This window comes from Scylla paramamosain, chromosome 6, assembly GCF_035594125.1.
Source record: "Scylla paramamosain isolate STU-SP2022 chromosome 6, ASM3559412v1, whole genome shotgun sequence".
Classification (NCBI taxonomy): Eukaryota; Metazoa; Arthropoda; class Malacostraca; order Decapoda; family Portunidae; genus Scylla; species Scylla paramamosain.
Window position 1 is genome coordinate 20,591,598 of NC_087156.1, and position 23,302 is coordinate 20,614,899.

The 23,302-nt window shown below is 40.0% G+C and overlaps 3 protein-coding genes across 13 annotated transcripts in view; 2 read left to right on the forward strand and 1 right to left on the reverse strand.

Moving 5' to 3' along the window:
* LOC135101363 (protein henna-like) overlaps nt 1–1,497 on the forward strand; it is a 17,312-nt gene extending 15,815 nt beyond the window's left edge. For all 3 annotated transcript variants that reach the window (XM_064005242.1, XM_064005241.1, XM_064005243.1), the window contains exons 7-8: nt 28–257; nt 477–1,497. In XM_064005242.1, the coding sequence (XP_063861312.1) occupies nt 28–257; nt 477–636 (390 nt within the window). In that variant the 3' untranslated portion in view covers nt 637–1,497. The remainder of the gene's footprint in view (nt 1–27; nt 258–476) is intronic.
* On the reverse strand, nt 1,468–12,311 carry LOC135101364 (uncharacterized). 2 transcript variants are annotated; one of them, XM_064005245.1, is made up of 7 exons: nt 12,238–12,311; nt 7,891–7,927; nt 7,259–7,355; nt 6,698–6,810; nt 6,075–6,181; nt 5,712–5,852; nt 1,468–1,686 (listed from the first exon to the last, which is right to left on the reverse strand). In XM_064005245.1, exons 1-7 carry the CDS (start codon nt 12,277–12,279, stop codon nt 1,561–1,563), a joined length of 663 nt encoding a protein of 220 aa, XP_063861315.1. In that variant the 5' UTR covers nt 12,280–12,311; the 3' UTR covers nt 1,468–1,560. The 2 variants fall into 2 exon arrangements, with proteins under 2 accessions (XP_063861315.1, XP_063861314.1); XM_064005244.1 differs by lacking the exon at nt 12,238–12,311 and adding an exon at nt 11,359–11,523.
* A 2,726-nt stretch (nt 12,312–15,037) lies between these two features.
* Nucleotides 15,038–23,302, forward strand: part of LOC135101365 (ral GTPase-activating protein subunit beta-like) — a 44,647-nt gene continuing 36,382 nt past the window's right edge. For 4 of the 8 annotated variants that reach the window (XM_064005247.1, XM_064005249.1, XM_064005251.1 and 1 more), the window contains exons 1-8: nt 15,038–15,293; nt 16,669–16,790; nt 17,025–17,165; nt 17,502–17,703; nt 17,912–18,076; nt 20,476–20,541; nt 21,708–21,816; nt 21,980–22,104. In XM_064005247.1, coding sequence (XP_063861317.1) covers nt 16,716–16,790; nt 17,025–17,165; nt 17,502–17,703; nt 17,912–18,076; nt 20,476–20,541; nt 21,708–21,816; nt 21,980–22,104 — 883 coding nt within the window. In that variant the 5' untranslated portion in view covers nt 15,038–15,293; nt 16,669–16,715. The remainder of the gene's footprint in view (nt 15,294–16,668; nt 16,791–17,024; nt 17,166–17,501; nt 17,704–17,911; nt 18,077–20,475; nt 20,542–21,707; nt 21,817–21,979; nt 22,105–23,302) is intronic. The other 4 variants (XM_064005248.1, XM_064005250.1, XM_064005252.1 and 1 more) reach the window with 4 other exon arrangements.

The following is a 23,302-nucleotide window of genomic DNA, read 5'->3' on the forward strand; positions in this document are numbered from 1 at the left end:
ACTCATGAAACTGTACTGCCCTCACAGTGCTACTGGTTCACGGTGGAATTCGGAATGTGTCGCCAAAACGGGGAGCTGAAGGCTTACGGCGCCGGGCTGCTGTCCTCCTTCGGGGAGCTGGAGTACTGCCTCTCAGACAAGCCGGAGAAGCGGCCCTTCGAACCCAGCAAGACCTGTCTGCAGAAATACCCCATCACCGAGTACCAACCTGTCTACTACGTGTCTGAGAGCTTCGAGAACGCCAAGCAGAAGATGATGTAAGTTAATTAAACACCTGCTGTAATCAACTAGATTACTCACAGTTTCGTTAGATTAGTAATAATACCACTATTCAAAGCAAGAGTTTGATTAATATGATGCATGTAGTCCCAAAAAACTACATAGATCTCCTTTGCAGCCATGTGATGTAATAACTGCTACCTCTTGCTGCCTCTCTCATGCTTTCACTTGTGTAAATGTATGGTCTTTCCCAACAGACAATTTGCAGCCACCATCCCTCGGCCCTTCTCGGTGCGCTACAACCCCTACACGCAGACTGTGGAAATCCTCGACTCCAAGCCTCAGATCCAGTCGCTGGTGCGCGAGATTAACTGCCACATGCAGGTGCTGACCGACGCCCTGGTGAAGCTAAGTTAAAAAGAGAAAGGGACATAGCCATCAGTCCCTACAGCTGTGATAAGCTGACGTAGTGCCTTATCGTGTAGTAAGAGCCTTGAATGGCATCTAATTTCCTTCCTCTTTCTGCTCTCCTCCGTATAGCTATTACGTTGATGTCCATACTAGTAAATGTATTGATGTACGTATATAGATTGGTGCTTCCTTGTAGCTGTTATGTACATGTCCGCAGCAAATGTGTTGGTGTAGCTCGCACTCGTAGTGTAGATTGTGTATTGTCCATTGTTTGCTCTCATTATCGTTAAGTACGTGGATATTTGTGGGAAGCTGCACCGATCATGATAGACACGGGCTGGCTTTTCCCGAAGAAGGAAGGTTCCACAAAAGTTGAAGAAACAAACCAGTCGATTAATTTATGCTTCATGTCTAATTTCCATCTCATTCTTTGTATGTTAGTCAAGTCTCAAGTGCAATTATGTAGTTATAGTTTAAGAGATCCATATATTAGATCTTAAATGGGGCAAAGGGAATTGCAATGTACTAGTAATGTGTAAGAATAGTAGAAGATAGATCGTTACGTAGACTATAACTAATGCTCGCGTAATGTTCATATGAATGGAATTCAACTCATTTCTACATCTAAATCATGTCTATTGTTCTGATCACGTATTGCACCACGGATAGACATGCAAGCACCATAGGAGCATTGCACACCACGTGACTAAGACGAGCAATGAGGCTCAGAGCTGAGAATGATACCTGAACCTCCATTACTATAATCCTTAACTACCTTTTCCCTCCTGAGCGCGGGAAATAAGTAGTAAAGAGACTCAGAAGGCTGTCAATAAAACATTATGTACAATTAAAACTTACTATACTTAACAGTTATTATTCTAGTAACCAATTACACTTAAGGACTAAAGGCACCCCTCTGGCAGGCGACGGCTAGTAATCTGGGTAAGTCTGCGTGGGCTGCTGGAACTGGTGGCGCCCCTCGCTGGAATAGCTGGGCCCCGCAGTGTACTCATCCTCGGGCCGCGGTGAGGGCACTATGTAAAGGTCCTCGTTCACCTGCAGAGGGAGAGTTGTAATTTTCCTCAACATGGTGACTTTGTGCACTCCCTCACTTGCAATTAGTATATTCAAATCCCAGTCCGTTTGATTTGTAGTTTTTATTTATTTATTTTTTTATTTAAACTATACCTTATTTTTTGTTACTTTTTATCTTTCATTTTAACATTACTAGTGTTTTTATGTAATTTTATAATCAGGTGGCATATGACCTTAGTTGTTACGAAGCCAAGCAAGACTTTTTCTTTTTTTTTTATGTAGGAGGGGCACGGGCCAAGGGCAACAAAAATCCAGTAAAAAAAAAAATGCCCACTGAAATGCCAATCCCATAAAAGGGACTGGCATTTCAGTAGTCAAAAATTGATGAATAAGTGTCTTAAAACCTCCCTCTTGAAGGAATTCAAGTCATAGGAATGTGGAAATACAGAAGCAGGTAGGGAGTTCCTGAGTTTACCAGAGAAAGGAATGAATGATTGAGAACACTGGTTAACTCTTGCATTAGAGAGGTAGACAGAATAGGGGTGAGAGAAAGAAGAAAGTCTTGTGCAGCGAGGCCGCGGGAGGAGGGGAGGCATGCAGTTAGCAGGATCAGAAGAGCAGTTAGCATGGAAATAGCGGTAGAAGATAGCTAGAGATGCAACATTGCGGCGATGAGAGAGAGGCTGAAGACAGTCAGTTAGAGGAGAGGAGTTGATGAGACGAAAAGCTGTTAATTCCACCCTGTCTAGAAGAGCAGTATGAGTGGAACCCCCCCAGACATGTGAAGCATACTCCATTCATGGACGGATAAGGTCCTTGTACAGAGTTAGCAGCTGGGGGGCGGGTGAGAAAAACTGGCGGAGACGTCTCAAAACACCTAACTTCATAGAAGCTGTTTTAGCTAGAGATGAGACGTGAAGTTTCCAGTTCAGATTATAAGTAAAGGACAGACCGAGGATGTTCAGTGTAGAAGAGGGGGACAGTTGAGTGTCATTGAAGAAGAGGGGATAGTTGTCTGGAAGGTTGTGTCGAGTTGATAGATGGAGGAATTGAGTTTTTGAGGCATTCAACAATACCAAGTTTGCTCTGCCCCAATCAGAAATTTTAGAAAGATCAGAAGTCAAGCGTTCTGTGGCTTCCCTGCGTGAAAGGTTTACCTCCTGAAGGGTTGGACGTCTATGAAAAGACGTGGAAAAGTGCAGGGTGGTATCAGTGTAGGAGTGGATAGGACAAGAAGTTTGGTTTAGAAGATCATTAATGAATAATAAGAAGAGAGTGGGTTACAGGACAGAACCCTGAGGAACACCACTGTTAATAGATTTAGGAGAAGAACAGTGACCGTCTACCACAGCAGCAATTGAACGGTCAGAAAGGAAACTTGAGATGAAGTTACAGAGAGAAGGATAGAAGTCGTAGGAGGGTAGTTTGGAAATCAAAGTTTTGTGCCAGACTCTATCAAAAGCTTTTGATATGTCCAAGGCAACAGCAAAAGTTTCACCAAAATCTTTAAAAGAGGATGACCAAGACTCAGTAAGGAAAGCCAGAAGATCACCAGTAGAGCGGCCTTGACGGAACCCATACTGGCGATCAGATAGAAGATTGTTAAGTGATAGATGTTTAAGAATCTTCCTGTTGAGGATAGATTCAAAAACTTTAGATAGGCAGGAAATTAAAGCAATAGGACGGTAGTTTGAGGGATTAGAACGGTCACCCTTTTTAGGAACAGGCTGAATGTAGGCAAACTTTCAGCAAGAAGGAAAGGTAGATGTTGACAGACAGAACTGAAAGACTTTGACTAGGCAAGGTGCAAGCACGGAGGCACAGTTTCGGAGAACAATAGGAGGAACCCCATCAGGTCCATAAGCCTTCCAAGGGTTTAGGCCAGCAAGGGCATGGAAAACATCATTGCGAAGAATTTTGATAGGTGGAGGGTGGAGGAGAGGGAGGAACAAGCCCAGAATCGTCCAAGGTAGAGTTTTTAGCAAAGGTTTGAGCGAAGAGTTCAGCTTTAGAAATAGATGTGATAGCAGTGGTGCCATCTGGTTAAAATAAAGGAGGGAAAGAAGAAGCAAAGTTATTGGAGATATTTTTGGCTAGATGCCAGAAGTCACGAGGGTAGTTAGATCTTGAAAGGTTTTGACACTTTCTGTTAATGAAGGAGTTTTTGGCTAGTTGGAAAACAGACTTGGCATGGTTCCAGGCAGAAATATAAAGTGCATTAGATTCTGGTGATGGAAGGCTTAAGTACCTTTTGTGGGCCACATCTCTATCATGTATAGCACGACAACAAGCTGTGTTAAACCAAGGTTTGGAAGGTTTAGGACGAGAAAAAGAATGAGGAATGTACGCCTCCATGCCAGACACTATCATCTCTGTTATGCGCTCAGCACACAAAGACGGGTCTCTGACACGGAAGCAGTAGTCATTCCAAGGAAAATCAGCAAAATACCTCCTCAGATCGCCCCAACTAGCAGAGGCAAAACGCCAGAGGCACCTTCGCTTAGGGGGGATCTTGAGGAGGGATTGGAGCGATAGGACAAGATACAGATATGAGATTGTGATCGGAGGAGCCCAACGGAGAAGAGAGGGTGACAGCATTAGCAGAAGGATTAGAGGTCAGGAAAAGGTCAAGAATGTTGGGCGTATCTCCAAGACGGTCAGGAATACGAGTAGGGTGTTGCACCAATTGCTCTAGGTCATGGAGGATAGCAAAGTTGAAGGCTAGTTCACCAGGATGGTCAGTGAAGGGAGAGGAAAGCCAGAGCTGGTGGTGAACATTGAAGTCTCCAAGAATGGAGATCTCTGCAAAAGGGAAGAGGGTCAGAATGTGCTCCACTTTGGAAGTTAAGTAGTTAAAGAATTTCTTATAGTCAGATGAGTTAGGTGAGAGGTATACAGCACAGATAAATTTAGTTTGAGAGTGACTCTGTAGTCGTAGCCAGATGGTGGAAAATTCGGAAGATTCAAGAGCGTGGGCACGAGAACAGGTTAAGTCTTTGCGCACATAAACGCAACATCCAGCTTTGGATCGAAAATGAGGATAGAGAAAATAGGAGGGAACAGAAAAGGGCTACTGTCAGTTGCCTCAGACACCTGAGTTTCAGTGAGGAAAAGAGGATGAGGTTTAGAAGAGGAGAGGTGGTGTTCCCTCCCCAGATGGGGACTCCGAGGCTGGTGTAGGAGTCGCCATGATGATTTTGAAATTTTTGAGTGAAGGGTGTGTGTGTTATTAGGTGCTTGTAGTTTTGTGTGGAGGAAGAGAGTTGTCTTTAGAGGGCAGGCTGTGACTGCCCCCTTGTGTTGTGAGACACAAAGGGAAACGTTCAGTGAGGTCACAGCTGGGTTTAATGATAAGTTCACAGCACCCCCTGGACAGTGCTTTAGACCTCACTGGGAGTTATTATCGTTTCGGCAGGTGTCTACTGCCTCCTCCTCCATCCATTTCAATCACTTCACGTTATGAATGGGTTGTTGTATTTGAGGTGGTGGTGTGAGGGTTGTTATTGTTATGGCGGTGATTGTGAGGACTGATCCAAGAGTGTGAAAATTGCTCAGGCATACACATTGTTTCACTTTGTCATATTCCATCCTCCCTCCCTTTTCTCCCTTACCAGGCTGTTTGTCTCTTTAGCTCTCGTCCCTTCCTACCAGCCCTGTGTCATCTTTATCATCACTGGCTTTACATCCCCTTCACATTGCTTACCTTCATTCCTCACACCCCATTTAATCCCTCCTGATTTTGCCTTCTGCCTGCTGCTCCTCTCATTCCACTTGCCTCCTCTTTTACTTTCATTTCCTCTCACTTCTTCTATTGTACTATTTTGTTTATTCCTTTTCCCTACCATCTTCAGTCCATCCATCTTTCCAGCTTTCTTCCTTCCCTCCTCACCTTCCTTTTTCCGTATTGTCATGATCTACTTCTTCAGCCTATTCCCGCGTCTCTCTCCTCTGTTACTCCGTATCACGTTGAGTTTCCTCCTTCCTATCCCCAAACCCCATTCTTTCCCATCCTTTCGTTTCTCAGTCTCTCCTGCCTCGCTGCTCACCCTGGCCTGCACAGTGAGGGAGTCCAGATCGCAGCTCACGTTGAACCACCACTCACACACGCGGTTCTCCTGGTTGTATATGGTACCGTTGGGGCAGAGGAAAGACTCCTTCAGTCCGTCGGTCTTGCAGTAGTGCCACACCTAGGGATTGGAAAGGGTTAGTTTAGTCCAAGTGTACTTTACTTGAATACTGTGTTTCATTTTTCATTTGAGGAAAGAAAGGTACGCTGGTCTTACTTGCCAAAAAATCTTGTGCTGCCTGTCTGCAGCACACTCAGACTAAACATAAACTAAGCAGAAAAGACATAGACGCCAGAATAGATGGTTAGCGCGGGTCTGCAACCACCTGCTGGAGAGCCTTACCTGACAGTTGGCCTCCCCATCAGCGTAGAAGCCCGGGAGTTTGTCGCTGCAGGAGAAGCTGGTGCTGGGGACGATGGAGAACACCGGGTAGTCCCTGCCGGGCTCACCTGAACAAGCGTTAATGAAAATCTGAGCACTTTTAACAGAAAACATGAAAAAAGCACGACGACTATAGCAAGAAAAAAAATCTGCAAGCACCTGGAGACACAACTGGGCGAAAAAAAAAAAAAATGTTTTGTCTTTTTACTGACCATTCGCTTAAAAATATTCATGATAATGAATATGTGGTACGTAGTTCCTACGTACCACATATCAGCCTGTCATTTCAACACAATGCAATAAGTACTGTCATTTATGTTCAAGTAGTATGACTATCAGTCTACACCTCCCCGGGCGTCGAGGCAGTACATTCTAACAGACTACGTACTATCGCACTATGAGCACTGAAATCATAGTAAATCTGAATGTGGTAAAGCAAAATAACGCCTTCACACGCCAACAGAGATTACGATAGCAGTGTTTCAGGTTCCATGATAAGAGCAGTTTGCATCAGTACCGGTAGCTCGCAACGCTTTTAATTGATCACGTTAAGGAAGCAGACCCTCACAGTCCCCGCGCCTCACCTGGGATGGTGTTGACGTGGTCGTAGTCCTCGTCCTCCTCCTCAGCGGAATACTTCTGGTACTTAGGAGGCTGCGGGCGGTATTGCTCAGGCTTAGGTGCCGGCACGGGGTACCTGAGCGAAAGTAAAGTTCACGTGACACTCAAGTCAATATTTCTGTATTTTCGGGACAAAGGATTGTATTCTTAAGGCATATTAGAGTCTTGTCTCGACTTGATATAACAGCTCTGGTGAAAGTTACTGGGGGTTTTCAATTATTTTTCTCATGATTCTAGTGATATTTTGATAAGAATTCTGCATCATCAGTGTAGGTTAGACTTATTTTTGTGGACTTTGAAAATGCTCCAGAGCGAGAGACATAAAGCATGCAAACGATCATAACTACATGCATTATATTTTCCGAATTGCGATAAACCAATAACGCCATAATACGCAGGATGTTTTGACCACTACTACAACCTTACATGTACAACCAACCAGGGAGTGTCAGACGGTTACCCTTCAGATGGCGTATCAGTAGCAGTGTCGAGAATCATCGCACTACTTAACTGGAGCACCTTACCTGGGATCGTCCTGGTAGTATTGCGGTGGCTCCCTGTACAGTGGGTCATAGGGCTCCTTCTGGGGATTGGGCCACGCCAGACTCGCCACCACCACACCTAGAGAACAAGATTTATTGGTACACTCAACTTATAGTTAGAAGTCGATTGCGTCTACTTCCCGTGTCTTTTGTGCTTTCTCTGTTAGTCCCCTGGTGCGGTAAGAATCTATCAGGTGCCAGGCTTCGAACCATATCTGCGTCTCACCTCCACTACTTTCAAATTACTCTAATTAAAGTTACACGGGTTTTTAATGATTTTTTTTTTTTTTTTATGGTTTTAGTGACAAATTAACACGATTTCTACATTATTAACAGGAAAAACTCTCTTGAGAACCTGATTAAACATCTCTGTCATCTTTGAAAATAAGCCATGGTAAGACAGCAAAGCGTTTCCGAGTACATGCCTTTGTGAGGAGACTCAGTAAATCAGAGGACGTAACGTTAAGACAAAACGGTAAACACAGAGGAAATGAGCACGAGTTAGCAGACTTATGACCAGTGGATCATGTTAGACTTGCTGTGCTTTCAAATATGCTATCAATTTAAAGAGAAAGAACAGTTACAATATGACAAAACAAGTGAGATGAACTTACATAACAGAATGAAGACCCTCATTATGCGTGCTGTTACCTGGAAAAGAAGAAAAGGAAGAAAATGTAAGATCACTGCTGGGAGAAATGGCGTGAAGGCAGGAGCACACACACGCCTCTGTACACCGCTGTTAGTGTAGACAATGAGCAGCACGGTAGGAGCGCAGTGTGTGGCGAACTACTGGAGACGGCGGTGCGATATTTATTTATGCTGTTACGTTGCTGTTCTGCCGGTCCAATTTTCTATTGGCAGAGAGCGTCACTCAAAAGTCCTTGTCGAACATTTCAGCACCTTTCAGTAAGCTCCAGTGAGTGTTATTGGTGTTTTTAACCCTTTGACTGCTATTAAGTACGTCTGTCCTTAATTACCAATCATTCTGAGACATCTTTACTTGTTCTATGGCCACCACCAATCTTCATACTAGATAGAAACTGTAAAATTTGTTCTTTTGAATCCCCTTCTTTCTTTTAGATGCTTATAAATTACTATCTAAATTACTTATGCTGATGTTAAATGTTTCGTTTCGTGACTGGAGTGATGGCTGAACAAGTACCATGCATTAAGAAAGACATCCATGATAACCTCTGAGGCTCTTGAGGATTAGACCCTTAAAGCAGTGGTTCTTTCATTGCCCACTAAAGATACAGCTTGGATATTGACGGCACACCAGTCCTGTAGTCAGTGCACTGATAAAAGACACAAATTTAAGAACGCATACCTAGGAAAATTAGGTGGCGCACTTCGGTGATAGTCATGGCGCACAGTTTGCAAATAACTGCCCTGAAGCGTTCGAGAATACGGGCCCTTGTCTTGTATGCTGTAATGTTAAATTTGGTTTGTCATCCTTTTCTTTTCGTGACGTTTAAGTTTTTTTTTTTTTTTTGCACCCTTACTTTTCACTAGATTTTTTACAATATATCATTCATCCATTTATTTACTTACTAATGTATGGATTGACTCGAATTTATCACGGCGCTACCTAAAAATTATCTACGTTGTGTTTATTTTTTGCCAATTGGTTGAATAATCGAAAAAAAAAACATAGTTATTACTCAAGAATCGTGATAAAGTATACAATAAACGAACAGAAAAGCACTGCCTAAAAGAAAGACTTGGAAGAAAAAGACTACGAGAAAAAGAAAAAGAAAATCAGTAACTATACTTTCCCTATTTTCAGTTTCTCTCTCTCTCTCTCTCTCTCTCTCTCTCTCTCTCTCTCTCTCTCTCTCTCTCTCTCTCTCTCTCTCTCTCTCTCCACCCCCCCTTCAGTGAAGACCATCACAGTACCAACACCATAACATTCTTCAATAACATTCGTGTTTCTTAAGTAAAAATCAACCCCAGCCACAACCGGAGCTTATGAAGGGAAGTTGATTGGAGAGGAGACATTTTTTTACCGTCTTTCTGTGTGCGTTGTAAGGAGTGAGACAGATGAGCGGGGAAGGAGAGAAAACGACCACAAAGGCGAGGAATGGGAGTCTGTTATACTTTCTACTTGACCATCTGTTGCGTCTAAGTAAATCTCTCTCTCTCTCTCTCTCTCTCTCTCTCTCTCTCTCTCTCTCTCTCTCTCTCTCTCTCTCTCTCTCTCTCTCTCTCTGTTTGTGTGTGTGTGTGTGTGCAAGCGTCCATACATTTCACGTCACCGCATCAAATTAATCTCGATGAAGACTCGCAATACCACCTTATTATGCACCCTCACTGGATCTCCGAACATCCCACAACACACTCACTCAGACCACACAAGACCAGATGCACCCACAACACATCACTTACCTGGTTGCGAGAGGAAAACAAGAAGTAAAGCAGTAAAACACCAATTATTACCGAGCTATTTGGGTCACTACGCGTTGCCTCACTGAAATGTGTTTGGTCTTTAGCAGTGTTGCAACTTCTACTGGAGTTCAAGTGATGGGAGAAAGGCAAATTGAGGGTGTGTGTGGAAGGGACGAAGTTAAGGAAGTGAAGGAAGGATCTGAGAGATAGTTGGTGAAGAACAGGAGGGAAAAATATTGAAAGATTTCGTCAGAGAAGGAAGAAAGGAAGGAGTAGGAAGGAAAAAGACATTATTCGTACACATGATGACTAAGGGGTGAGGGAAGAACTTAAGGAGATGGTTTATGAAGAACGGTAGGGAAAAATACAGCAAAATTTCGTCAGAATCTTGTAATGAGAAGAAGGAAGGAGTAGGAAGGAAAAAGACATTATTTGTACACGTGATGTTTAAGGGGTGAGGGAAGGACTTAAGGAAATGTTTAGTGAAGAACGGGAGCGAAAAATAAGATGTTTAGTGAAAAAACGGGAAGAAAAATAGAGAATTTCGTCAGAGAAACTTGTAAAGAGCAGAGAAAGGAAGGAATGGGAAGGAAAAACAATACTTGTACACATGACAATAAGGAAGGATGCTGGGAGATGAAGGGAAACGGGAAAAAGATACATGAAATAAGTTGTGGTTTGGTTGGTGAAGGACGGAAACAATTTAAAGATTTTATTGAGGAAAATTAGGAAAAAGAGAAGGGCTGGAAGGAGAAAAAAACAAAATAGACACAAAGAAGAAAAAAAGATTGAAGATATAGGAAAGAAAAATACATAAGAGGGTAGAATAAAGCAAGGACAGTGAGACGGAGAGAGACTTAAGTACGTAAACAAATAAATAAGTAACAGGAACATAGATGAAGACGAAAGGAGAGACTAAGAATGAAGAGAAAGGCAAACATATAGGAAGAAAACAAAAACCTGAATAATATGACTGGGAAGCTTAGAAGAAAAACAGAAGTAGAGACAAAAAAAAAAAAAATATATATATATATATATATATATATATATATATATATATATATATATATATATATATATATATATATATATATATATATATATATGAGAGGTGCATTATTTCTTAAACAGATGTAGTACTTCTTACACTTCTTATTGTTCCATTACTCACATGATAAACTAATAGATTACTCCTCCTGCGCCTCCCTTGGACAAGATACGGGGGAACATAGTGGAAAGCAGGTGAAGGAAATGCCAGGTGACGCGTGAGAGTGTATTAACAGGAAAGTGGTAAATTTGTGTGAAAGCGCCGAGGTAGAAACGAGTGAGGAAACAAACCCTTCCCGCGAAATGAACTGAGACAAGTGAAGAACGAACGATGCGCATGCGAATGTGTGATTGAATGTTTAAGCTGATCGGTTGTTTATTTTGTTTCATTTATTCATTGCGTTTCCTTTTGTTTTGTTTTGTTTTTATCATTCAAGGAGTTACTGGAATTGCGAAATTTTAGTGAAGCTTGTCTACGTAGACAGGTGGGTTTTGTGATAGTGAAGAGAAATGGTGGTACAGGCATGGTGGTAATGATAGTAAGAGCAGCAGGAATAGTCGATAGCGACATGAATGGTGATGGTTTTGGGTATTGGTTGTAATGGTGGTGGTGGTAGTAGCAACAGGAATGATGGATGGTGACATACCTGGTGATGGTAATGGGTAATGGTGGTAGTGGTTAGTGCGGTGTGGTAGTTGATGAGTGGTGGTTGTGGTGGTGGTGGTGGTGACAGCTGTTCGTAGCAACGTCTGCCAAAACAAACATTTAACCATTCTCCTTCCGCTAAAGAACGCATTACTCCAGTTGTGTGTTTTCGTTCCGTCATCAACAAACATCAGTAGAGCAATGCTCCTGCTAGATACTGAGTGAAAACTATAACTTACGATGTTTTACTTTGTCTGTAAAACCTTTACTCTTTTCATACTATGAGAAACAGGATTAACATGATCGTTGCAAATGAACACTGATATAGAGCCATGAGGACTCGAAGACTGTACGTTGCTTTGGTACGCACAGTTTAGATTTAAGAAAAGAAATAGGAAGAAATTGGTTCTCAAATAGTGGTAGATGACTGGAATAGACTCAGTAATCAAATTTTTCAGTGCCAATTCATTCTGGATCATTAAAAAAAATTTAAATACATAATTGTATAGAGATTATAGGGGGATATAGGTAGGTATGTTTTATACAGGAATTGCCATATATACGTACTGTAAGCTCACTGCCTTTGCATAAAGATGACTTAAGGAATTACGTAGACTTTTTTTTCAAAAATGTCTCATAGAATAGCTAGTTGCTTTATGGTTTCAGTTAAGAATAAGACTAACAATGGTAATCGTTTATCAGTACAACAGTAAGTAAGCATACAAAACACAAAAATTTACAAGTTGAAATAAGTGAACGCTAATTATTTATCGAAAACCTACTTATGAATTAATTCTTATAGTCCGTAAAAAAATTGTTGTTTTTTTTTTTTTTAATATATTAACTGACTGAAACGCGACAAAACAGCGCCGTTGCTTACCTGCGGCTGCGCTGTGACTGGAAGGACCACTAACACTCCCATTCCTCGCCACCTTTATATATACACGACTCGTACACCCTCCCAGCTCCCTCCATACCTAAAGACACGCCCCCCTTCCCAAATAATACGTCTTCGCTTACATTTCTTTGGACTTCTCAACAAACCGTGATTATCCACAAATTACCGTACACGTCATCCCGGTTTTCACGTCCAAAAGAACGTTTTATACCACGTAAGGGTTAGACTTGGAGAGAAAGTTGCCTGCCTGCTTGTTGCGCGAAGAGATTGAACACGCAAAGGGGAATACATTACTTTCCATTTCAGAATTCGTACGAAAGCAGTGACTGACTCCCTTTCCTCCCTTCCTAGTGCTTGAAAGTGAACGCGCAAAGCAAATTGAGGCAGAAAAGAAAGTAGGAAGGTTTGGTACGCATTCATAACCGTGTATTAGGTGTGTTAGTATATGAGCTTGGACTTTGCGTTGATTTACACGTTTTTCTTTTTTTTTTTCTTTTTTCTTTTCTTCCTTCTTGCTCTTGACTTATTATAAGACAGCTATTTAACATATGTTCTCTCTCTCTTCTCAACTTTCTGATCTACCTTACCATGAAAAGTGCGTGTATAGTAAGCACCTTCAGAGACCATGCAATTGCTCTCTCTCTCTCTCTCTCTCTCTCTCTCTCTCTCTCTCTCTCTCTCTCTCTCTCTCTCTCTCTCTCTCTCTCTGCACATTGCATCCCTATGACCTAGTTCCCGTTGTGGTTGTGTCTTGCTAGAGGGCGTTTTCGTTCACTAGGCGGCCTTATAAAGTTCTACCAAGTATGCCTCTAGCGACCTAGAACCTAAAGGAACATGTGTGTGTGTGTGTGTGTGTGTGTGTGAGGAGCCGAGGACCAGACAGGAAGCACGTGAGATCTGTGTTCAGAAACGCTTTGCTATCTCATCACAACTGTTTTCAAAGGCTACAGAGATGATCAGCCAGGTTCTCAAGAGTTTTCCTCTTAATAATATTAAAAAAATGTGTTAATCTGTCACTATTACCGTATAAACACTCTTAAAAACCAGTGTAACTTCAAGTAGAGCCTTTTGAAAATAGATGGGGTGCGGTGCAGAAATGTTTCAGAATATCGTCCAGTATAGATTATTTGAATGTATAATTTTGCAATATTGGTGCACTAGTGGAGTCAGCGAATGGCTAGCGCATCTGGGACGCCTCGGGGATCACGGTGGATACCTGAGATGGAAAAAAGGGTTGGAAAGAAAGTTTGAGCGTCCAGCAAGGCAGTAATTTTAGCCTCTACAAGTTCGAATAATGGTCTGAGGGGACACACACACACACACACACACACACACACACACGCACGGCAGCTCGTCACCCTCACTGTTGAGAGCGTACCTCATGACTCTACATAATTGTTACCGTACCTGAGATGTGTTTTATATCTTCGTAACTAAATCAGGTGGTTTCTCCATTTCTCTTCTTGCTCATCTCGTGACTTTCATGCTTTCAGATTGCACTGAGAACAAGAAATGGGTGAAGAAGAAGAAGAAGAAGAAGAAGAAAGAGGAGGAGAAGAAGGAGGAGGAGGAAAGAAAGAAAGAAAGAAAGTCATTCTTCTGTTATTATTATTGTTATTGTTATTATTATTATTATTATTATTATTATTATTATTATTATTATTATTGTTGTTGTTGTTGTTGTTGTTGTTGTTGTTGTTGTTGCTGTTGTTTTCGTCGTCGTCGTCGTTGTCGTCATCATTGCTAAATTTCCGAAAAGTCTTTCATGTGCAAACAATGCCATCTCCAGTACTATTTAGTATTTCGAACCTACAGGAATAGCAAATGGAATTAAGAACATGTCCAAATATATATCGATAACGTAGATCAACACATGTACAGGCAATATAAGACATGCAGCTTCCGCGACGCATCAATAAATCGATTAACGAAGAAACTAACTGGATCTTTTTATTTTTTTTTTTTTTTTCTCTGATGTATGTTGCCTCCAGCGGCGTTCTTCCCTCGTGCTGGTTGCGTCACAATATTGCGCTGAACCTGAAGCAATGGCACAACTAAACGAGGAAAAAGGAAAACCTCACTGGGAGAGGCTTCATGCAGTGACACTCGGAGAGGTTGCTGCTGTAACACTCGGAGAGGCTGCTGCTGTAACACTGGGAGAGATTTCGGGCTGTAACCCTGGGATCTGTATTCAGAAACGCTTTGCTCATTACTCTAAGGTTATAATGTATTTGACGTTGGTTAGACCTCATTTAGATTATGATGTGCATTTCTGCTGTCTTAATATTACGGGAAGGATACAGATATATTAGAATTAGTACAAAGCAGAACGATCAAAAAATTAAAAAAAAAAAAATACAGGGAATGAGGAGTATTCCTTGTGAAACAAGACTGAAGCTCTTAAATTATAGGCACAGTACATTGCTTAGAGAGGAGTAGGTTAAGAAGGGACCTGATGTAAGTCTTTAGTGGTATATGGGATATAACAAGGGTGATGTAAGCAAAATTAGCTTAAAATAGTGGTAGTAGCAGTAGTAGTAATAGTAGTAGTAGTAGCGGTAGTAGTAGGTGGGCTACGCCTTTGTGCCTGCAGATCTGACAGGTTTACTAACAGTCACAACAGCATTGCAGGGAGAAAACAAATTCTGAAGTTTTGCCAATTTTTAAGGCCCAGATCATCAGGATCAAACCTGACACAAATACAGATATAGATATGCCTTTTGGCTCAAAACTCCGTCCATAAGGAGAATAAAAGTCTGACACACGAGAGGAGAAATTTTACACAAATCCTCACTTTAAACAGGGAGGCGTAAACACTTGGCTCTTGCCTCTTGATGTTGTTGTTTGAGGTGAACACCCGAGCCATTAGGTGTATCGCTGCCCCCGGAGGCCACCTCATCACCCAGTCCGTATTTGCTTCACCTTCCCCTGAGTCTCTAGACAAAGTAAAACACAGGGAGCGTGGGCAGTGATGGTGAAAGCTGCCTGGTGAAGCACTGGTGCCAGGAGAGTTTGTCAGTGAGGGGCACAGCCAGGATGTGAGTGTTCTTCGGATGAGAGTTGTACTTATTAAAATTACCGTAACACAAATAGTTATTGGTGACTGGTTTCTTTATTATTTTCCTTCGATACTGGCAGGATGTACAGACTCAATAACTTACTATACCGTGGTCATATTTGTGTGAATGTACTGCAAGAAACGTAAAAAGAAAACAAAGCCCACTGCATATAAGTGTGGAGGAGTTTGTGCATGCAGGTCTCATAAAGGTTCACTAATAGTCACACCAGTATTGCGGAGGAAAAAAATATCTGAAAAGTTTTGCCATGTTTAATGTACAAACCATCAGGATGAGACCTAACACAAATATTTGTTTTGGCTTAAAACTACATCCATTAGTAAAACTCCATGCCATTAGATTTTCAAAGTCTAGGCTTTTGATATCAGTTTTTTTTTTTTTTGTCATACTCTTTACTCCTTCATTCTCTATTGTGACAGACCCTCTGATATCACAGTACTTAGTTTGTTTTTTTTAACTCATATTTTGTTACTCTTCTTACATGATGCTTAGTTTTTCACTCTATGTTACAATCAACCTTGTAGTGTCACAGAAGTTTTTATCAAACAAATTTCCTGACATTTTATCAGTTCTCAACCTTAAAACAACAAGCAAATTTTCAATCATATTTTTTTTTTTCTGTTTTTGCATATTATCGTGTTGATTGCCACAATAAGTATATGAAATTTACAATACTGAAAATCTTCGATATCACAGAAGTGCAGAAGCTTTCTTTGTGCTCATAACTTGTGTGATTTTTAGTTATTATTCAAAGTTATTTTTAGAGCAGCAGTGCTCTGATGTCAGAATAGTCTTTTACTCTCACAAGTAATTCCTTATTTTTGAAGGACTGACCTTGTGATTTCACAGTTTTGAGAACCTTCTTTCCTCTGTTTTCTAAGATCTGGACCTTGGAAATCAGGAGTTTTGTGTTCCCTTAAAGGAATGACTGATGTTTAAATGTACCTATGTACCTACTGAATGTTATATTTTATTTTTAGCAACTTGGGCAATGCTGGGTATTTTTTTGTTATTTTATATTTCTCTATTTATTATTATATTTTATTTTATCATCGTATTTATTTATTTTTCTATACTTTACTGACATAGCAAATTCTGTCTTATAAAATATCAACTTAGAGATATTGTGCTTTAATTTCTACATATGAAAATAATTCCTTAACCTGCCATTAGTTTCTAGATACATATTTTAATTAGGGTGATTGTTGTACATCTTGATACATGTTGTGAATTCAGCCTTTGAACATCTCAAAGAGCATCATACATCCTTGTTAGATTCTGGAGTTTCAAGTTGAATTTCACTTTTACCCTGTTAATTACAAACATTTTCTCCCAGTAGATTGAGTTAGACAAGTCATGTGAACTCCCATGTGAGGCACCGCCATGTTCAGTGACTGGCCCTCGGAGCTCGTCCCCCAACAGGGCTGGGGGGACGAGGCTGCCATCAGTGCTTTCAAGGTGGCTGTTGATCAAATTGCTTTATGTATTTCTATTTTCTGTCAAGAATGCCATACTCAAAAGACTAAGATTGTTAAAAATTGACCAATATTGCATCATACCTTATTTTGGAGCTAAAAAAAAAAACATCCCCAGTACTTGTAAACTTTATCATTTATGCATTCATCGACAAAAGTGTGTACAGCAACTTTAAATTTTAGCCATTTTCAGTATAGTGCACCCGTTTTATTTCAGGATGCAATACCCTGGACTGTTGGAAGAGACTTTGTGGCAGGAACAGCCAAGCATCTTGCTGGAAGTCTGGGCCTCACTAAGCCTGGGCCTCCCACTAAGAGCAAAATTATTCATGACAAACAGTTACAAGTCCTCATGCCAGTGAGTATTTCCATATCTCTCTCTCTCTCTCTCTCTCTCTCTCTCTCTCTCTCTCTCTCTCTCTCTCTCTCTCTCTCTCTCTCTCTCTCTCTCTCTCTCTCTCTCTCTCTCTCTCTCTCTCTCTCTCTCTCTCTCTCTCTCTCTCAGATTTTAATCGAGGAATTGACACTGAATAAAAGAAATGTGTAAGCTCCTTTATAAAATCCATCAAATGTTCACAAATTAAATTTTTGTTGTTGTTTTGAACAATGATTTGGAAATGTACTTACTACTTCCAATGTGTTATTGTGTGAACTTAATCATTACAAATTGATTGATTTCATTGGTGTTCATTAGGCTCTAGGTCATGGATTGAGTTTTCCTCTGTCGGAAATTGACATCCTACGTGACTGTGTCAATGTCTACTGTGAGTGGCTGTCAGCTCTACTACCCAATCCCAAAAGCAGTGTTCCCAGCCCAATACTCAATGATCCAAACCACTATGCAAGAATTATCATCAATCATTTTTATTATTTGTTTGTCCCACGAGGAGCTCAAGGTGAGTGTGAGCTGCTTTTAATTTTTTTTATTTAAGAACTGTTATTGTATCTTAGAATTAGTATATTCTCAAGAGTCATATAAATTTCACTTTTATTATATTTGAACTTTTATGAATTTTCAATATAAATTGCTGTAAAATCATGTCATTGTTATTTGTAAATTTAAGACTGGTAATGTGAAACACACTTCATTGTGCTGTATTTCAGGACCTGACGTCATTAATCGGCAAGCTGTGCTGTGTCACCGTGTCCTGCGTACACTACAGAACATAGCACAGAACTCGCCTTATCTCAGTGAAGACACTTGGCAGACACTCCTAATGTTTCTCCTCCATATCAACTCAGCACTCTTGTCTCCACCCACTGTTAAAGGTATATTTATTGCATGATTTTTTTTGTATTCATATTCCTCTCTTTTATCTAACACTGCCATGTTAAATTTCTCTTCATGAAGAAGGTATTTATATTTATATTATTTTCTAAAATTTTATTGTTAGCATTTATTTTTAACTAAGAGGATATAGCATCCATTGAAACAGTTCAGTAGTTTTGAAGAAATCAATTATAAAAGTAATTCAGAAGCTTTTCATCATGTCTGTGACACTTGACAATACAGGGGAATGTAAAAGATACCTTTTGTTTTTATTCACTTGACAGATAATTAAGTGAGCTTATGGTTGAGTTCAGGGGATATGGACAGCTGCTTATTGCTTTAGTGGTCAGTGCTTTCTCTCTCTCTCTCTCTGTCTTGGAGTTTGGTCTTTAAGCCTGCGACATCTGGCTGTCATGGTTTACCTTTAGGTTTCTTCATTTTCTAAGTAACTGACCTGCCTTCAGGAGAGACTGGTGGGTTGTGAACCAGCTGGCTGGGCCTGGACTTGTGCTTTAAGGCCAATAGATTTGTAATCTGGCACTCTCTCTCTCTCTCTCTGTCTCTCTCTCTCTCTCTCTCTCTCTCTCTCTCTCTCTCTCTCTCTCTCTCTCTCTCTCTCTCTCTCTCTCTCTCTCTCTCTCTCTCTCTCTCTCTCTCTCTCTCTCTCTCTCTCTCTCTCTCTCTCTCTCTCTCTCTCTCTCTCTCTCTCTCTCTCTCTCTCTCTCTCTCTCTCTCTCTCTCTCTCTCTCTCTCTCTCTCTTAGAGTAGTCTCCTTTCAGTCACTCACTCCATTCAGTGTAAAGTCTTAACATTGACTTTCAGTCACTTCATTCAGAGTACATACTGAGATGGTGTTACAGATATTATGTAGATGATGGTGTGATTCCATACCCTGCCATTTCACTGGAAGAATGTTACTTGATTGTTTTGAGCTAAAAGGCTTTATTTTAGTCTAGCATAAATCATTTTCTCTTTTACTGTGAAATTATTTCAGATGATAATGATAAAGGGAAGTTTACCATTTCATTATAGATAACTCATATAGGTACTATATATCAGTTTCATTTTACAAAATTTTACATTAATCAAGTTTATATCATGAGAACTGAATAAAGAGTGTGTGTGTGTGTGTGTGTGTGTGTGTGTGTACAGTTTTGTACACAAGATGCCAAAACTGCATGCATAGTGCTGGTATCAGTTGTTGTATCTGCATATATGTAATTGCTTTCCCTCTTCACCTGAGTAAGCTTCTTTCTTTTATTATGCTTACCACTTTGTTTCCCTTTCATACATTAATTTTTTTTTTTAAGAATTTGGTGATATCAAATTTTTTTTAAGATTTCATAAAATCTGAGAACATAAACTTGTCAAGTATTATCATATAAATTAACTTACTTATAAGATATTTATTTAACTATATTCCCATGGAGGAGAATTCCATGGTCCATCATCTTACAAAAAAGCTTTTGCCATAACTGCCTGAAGGGTGGTGCACATTATCTGTTTTCAAGTCTCTTGGGTCCCATATTTATCATTGCTGGCATTATTAGGGAGGCATAATAATCCTGTACAGGCTTTAATGATGTGCATTTCTGCAGTGAATACTTCCTGACTGACTGTTTAGGCAATGATGAAACTGGTATAAGCAATGGTATACTTCTGAATTAAAATCTGTTTGATGGTACTGATAGCAAGTCAGGATAGAAGTAGCTTATGTTCCAGTTGATAGCTGATGTGACAGTTGTTGGCATTGCGTGGATGGAGGTTTACCACCTGTCCACCTATTGTACACCAGCCTTGGCATGATTATGTTCACAGACTATGCCATGATCATAGTCATCCTATCTTTCGGTTGTGTACTTGAATGATTAGTACCTGCCATGCTCCCTGATGACATTTCTACCTTGGCCAGTGTAGAGGATAGGACTATCATGATGATTGCAGTGATAGATATATATAATGGGAAGATGCTGTGTAAATTTCTTTATGTATTCTATAAATCTGAACTTTCTTAGTATGTTGTTGAAATGTTTCTTGCAGTTGAAAAAATAATCATGATTTTCATTGCTGTGTACTAATGCTTAATTGTATTGTTGATTAATGATGAGTAACATATGAATATGCAATTTTCTCTTTTATATTTTCTACTTATGTTCTTTTACTTGATGAATCAGATTATTACTTTAATCTTCAGTATGGCTCATTTACCATTCTTTTCTGTTTATTTGCAGTTATTCTTTATTTTTCAAATTGCCTATGACCCTTTCGTGTGCTATGCTTCTTTAGGGCACTCAGTACATTAGCAGCATGACCACTGCCATGTAGTATGTCAAGAATAACAACAGCATTAGTTGATACATTACTTCGGCTGCCTAAAATATATCTTGTTCCACTCTAGTTCCAGATGAGAGTGAGGGTGCTCCCAGCTCCACTCTAAGTCTAAACTTTACTGGAGATGTGGCTGGTATTTATGTACTTGTGTTGTGTGTTGCTTTTGGTGCTTGGTTCATGGCCACCTTGAGTTGTGCTGTTTCCCTGCCTGGTGCTCTCTTGTCTTGGCTACAGAAGAGGGATAATCAGGATCACTTCTAACATGTAACATGTGAAGTGGGTCAGCATGGGGTGATGCTAACACAGTCAGTCAAGGGGAAACATTTTATCCAGAGATGTACATGGTAACCACATTACATTTTTAAACTTTATATCTTATGTCCTTAAAAATGGGATCAGTCCTTATCCTTTCTAAATGTCTTTGTCTTTTATTTCCTTGCTTTGCCTGGATAAAGTTGTGAAAGGTAAGACAAAGCTTTGGCTAAGAGTTTTAAGATGTTCTCATGAAGTTTGTGCTCATTACTTTTGAACAGCGAACCAGAATTTTATACCATGTGAATTAGTACAAGACTAATTCTCATGCTATTGTTTAATAATGAGCTTCTAAGCAAAATGATTACTATAGAGGATTTTTTTATTGGAAAACTTCATATTTTAATGCTGTTTTGCTTTGTTGTGTTATTTGAAATTCTAGGCATGGAGAAGAGAAGCAAGTTAGAATTGTTATTGGATGTGTTTAATCTGTTTCGCTGTTTATTAAGTTGTGTTTTCAGGATAAGAGTCGTACTTACTGTAATGATTGTTGTTAATGTCAAAAATTATGCTCATAGGAGAAGCACTTGTAATTGTATTGTCCTTAAGCATGGACAGTTTATATCCTGGCCATAAACTGCTTTACATTAGCTAGAAAGATGGCTTGTGAAATTTTTATTTGCAGTACAATGTAAAGTGTATGGTGTATATATAACAATATGGAAATCATTTATGATTGAATGAAAAATCATATATGTAATTACAGTGTGTGTGTGTATGTGTGTGTGTGTGTGTGTGTGTGTATATATATATATATATATATATATATATATATATATATATATATATATATATATATATATATATATATATATATATATATATATATATATATATACACACACACACACACACACACACACACACACACACACACACACACATATACATATATTCATACATACATACAAACATGTACATGTATATAAGACATAGTCACTTCTTTATGAATCATAAAACAGATTTAAAGGACTGCTGTTTTTACAGAGGATGCAGGAGAGCAGCTGTGTGAGAGGGTGTTGAGTGTTCTGTTTGAGACATGGCTGCTGGCTTGTGCCCGCTGCTTCCCTCCACCACCACTATGGAATGCCCTCAGGTGTGATGAAGGATTCATTATGCCTGTTTTGACAACTTCTTTTTTCTGTTTATTTTGTAATGTTCATAGTTTTATGTTTAAGGGTTTGATACTTTAATTATTATACTGATATGCCATGCTGATTTTCTTTTGGTATGGTAAAAATGATACACTTCTTCAACAGAGAGAGCTGTCAGAGGTGGCGCCACCGGGCCGGCCTCATTGAACAGTGGAACAGGATCAATTTTGCTCTAACACGCAAGCTCATCTGCTTCATGTATGGCTCCTCCTTCCCTGAAATCTCTATTTGTAAGTTTATAGGAAAGTTTCTGCTGATTTATTGTCTTCATAAGTGAAATGCATACATATCAAGAAATTATCTAAATTCACACATCTCCATTTTTGTGTTTAAGGGAGTCTGCACGAAAATCATAGATTCACTACTTTTTTTTTTTTTTTTTTTTTTTTTTTTTTTAGGAGGGACACTGCCCAAAGGCAACAAAAATCCAATGAAAAAAAATGCCCACTGAAATGCCAGTCTTGTAAAAGGGTCAAAGCAGTAGTCAAAAATTGATGAATAAGTGTCTTGAAACCTCCCTCTTGAAGGAATTCAAGTCATAGGAAGGTGGAAATACAGAAGCAGGCAGAGAGTTCCAGAGTTTACCAGAGAAAGGAATGAATGATTGAGAATACTGGTTAACTCTTGCATTAGAGAGGTGGGCAGAATAGGGGTGAGAGAAAGAAGAAAGTTTTGTGCAGTGAGGCTGTGGGAGGAGAGGAGGCATGCAGTTAGCAAGATCAGAAGAGTAGTTACCATGAAGGTAGTGGTAGAAGATAGCTAGAGATGCAACATTGCAGCGGTGAGAGAGAGGCTGAAGACAGTCAATTAGAGGAGAGGAGTTGATAAGATGAAAAGCTGTTGATTCCACCCTGTCTAGAAGAGCAGTATGAGTGCAACCCCCCCCCCAAACATGTGAAGCATACTCCATACATGGACAGATAAGGCCCTTGTACAGAGTTAGCAGATGGGGGGAGTGAGAAAAACTGGCGAAGACGTCTCAGAACGCCTTCATAGAAGCTGTTTTAGCTAGAGATGAGATGTGAAGTTTCCAGTTCAGATTATAAGTAAAGGACAGACCGAGGATGTTCAGTGTAGAAGAGGGGGACAGTTGAGTGTCATTGAAGAAGAGGGGATAGTTGTCTGGAAGGTTGTGTCGAGTTGATAGATGGAGGAATTGAGTTTTTGAGGCATTGAACAATACCAGGTTTGTTCTGCCCCAATCAGAAATTTTAGAAAGATCAGAAGTCAAATGTTCTGTGGCTTCCCTGCATGAAATGTTTACCTCCTGAAGGGTTGGACATCTATGAAAAGATGTGGAAAAGTGCAGGGTGGTATCATCAGCATAGGAGTAGATAGGACAAGAAGTTTGGTTTAGAAGATCATTAATGAATAATAAGAAGAGAGTGGGTGACAGGACAGAACCCTGAGGAACACCACTGTTAATAG

Coding starts and splice junctions, on each gene's coding strand:
- LOC135101364 (XM_064005244.1), bottom strand. CDS start 11,508: ATGCGTTCTTTAGCGGAAGGAGAATGGTTAAATGTTTGTTTTGGCAGA. Junction 7,356..7,890: donor GAGGGTCTTCATTCTGTTAT/GTAAGTTCATCT, acceptor CTTGTTCTCTAG/GTGTGGTGGTGGCGAGTCTG. Junction 1,687..5,711: donor CCCTCACTGTGCAGGCCAGG/GTGAGCAGCGAG, acceptor CTCCCTCTGCAG/GTGAACGAGGACCTTTACAT.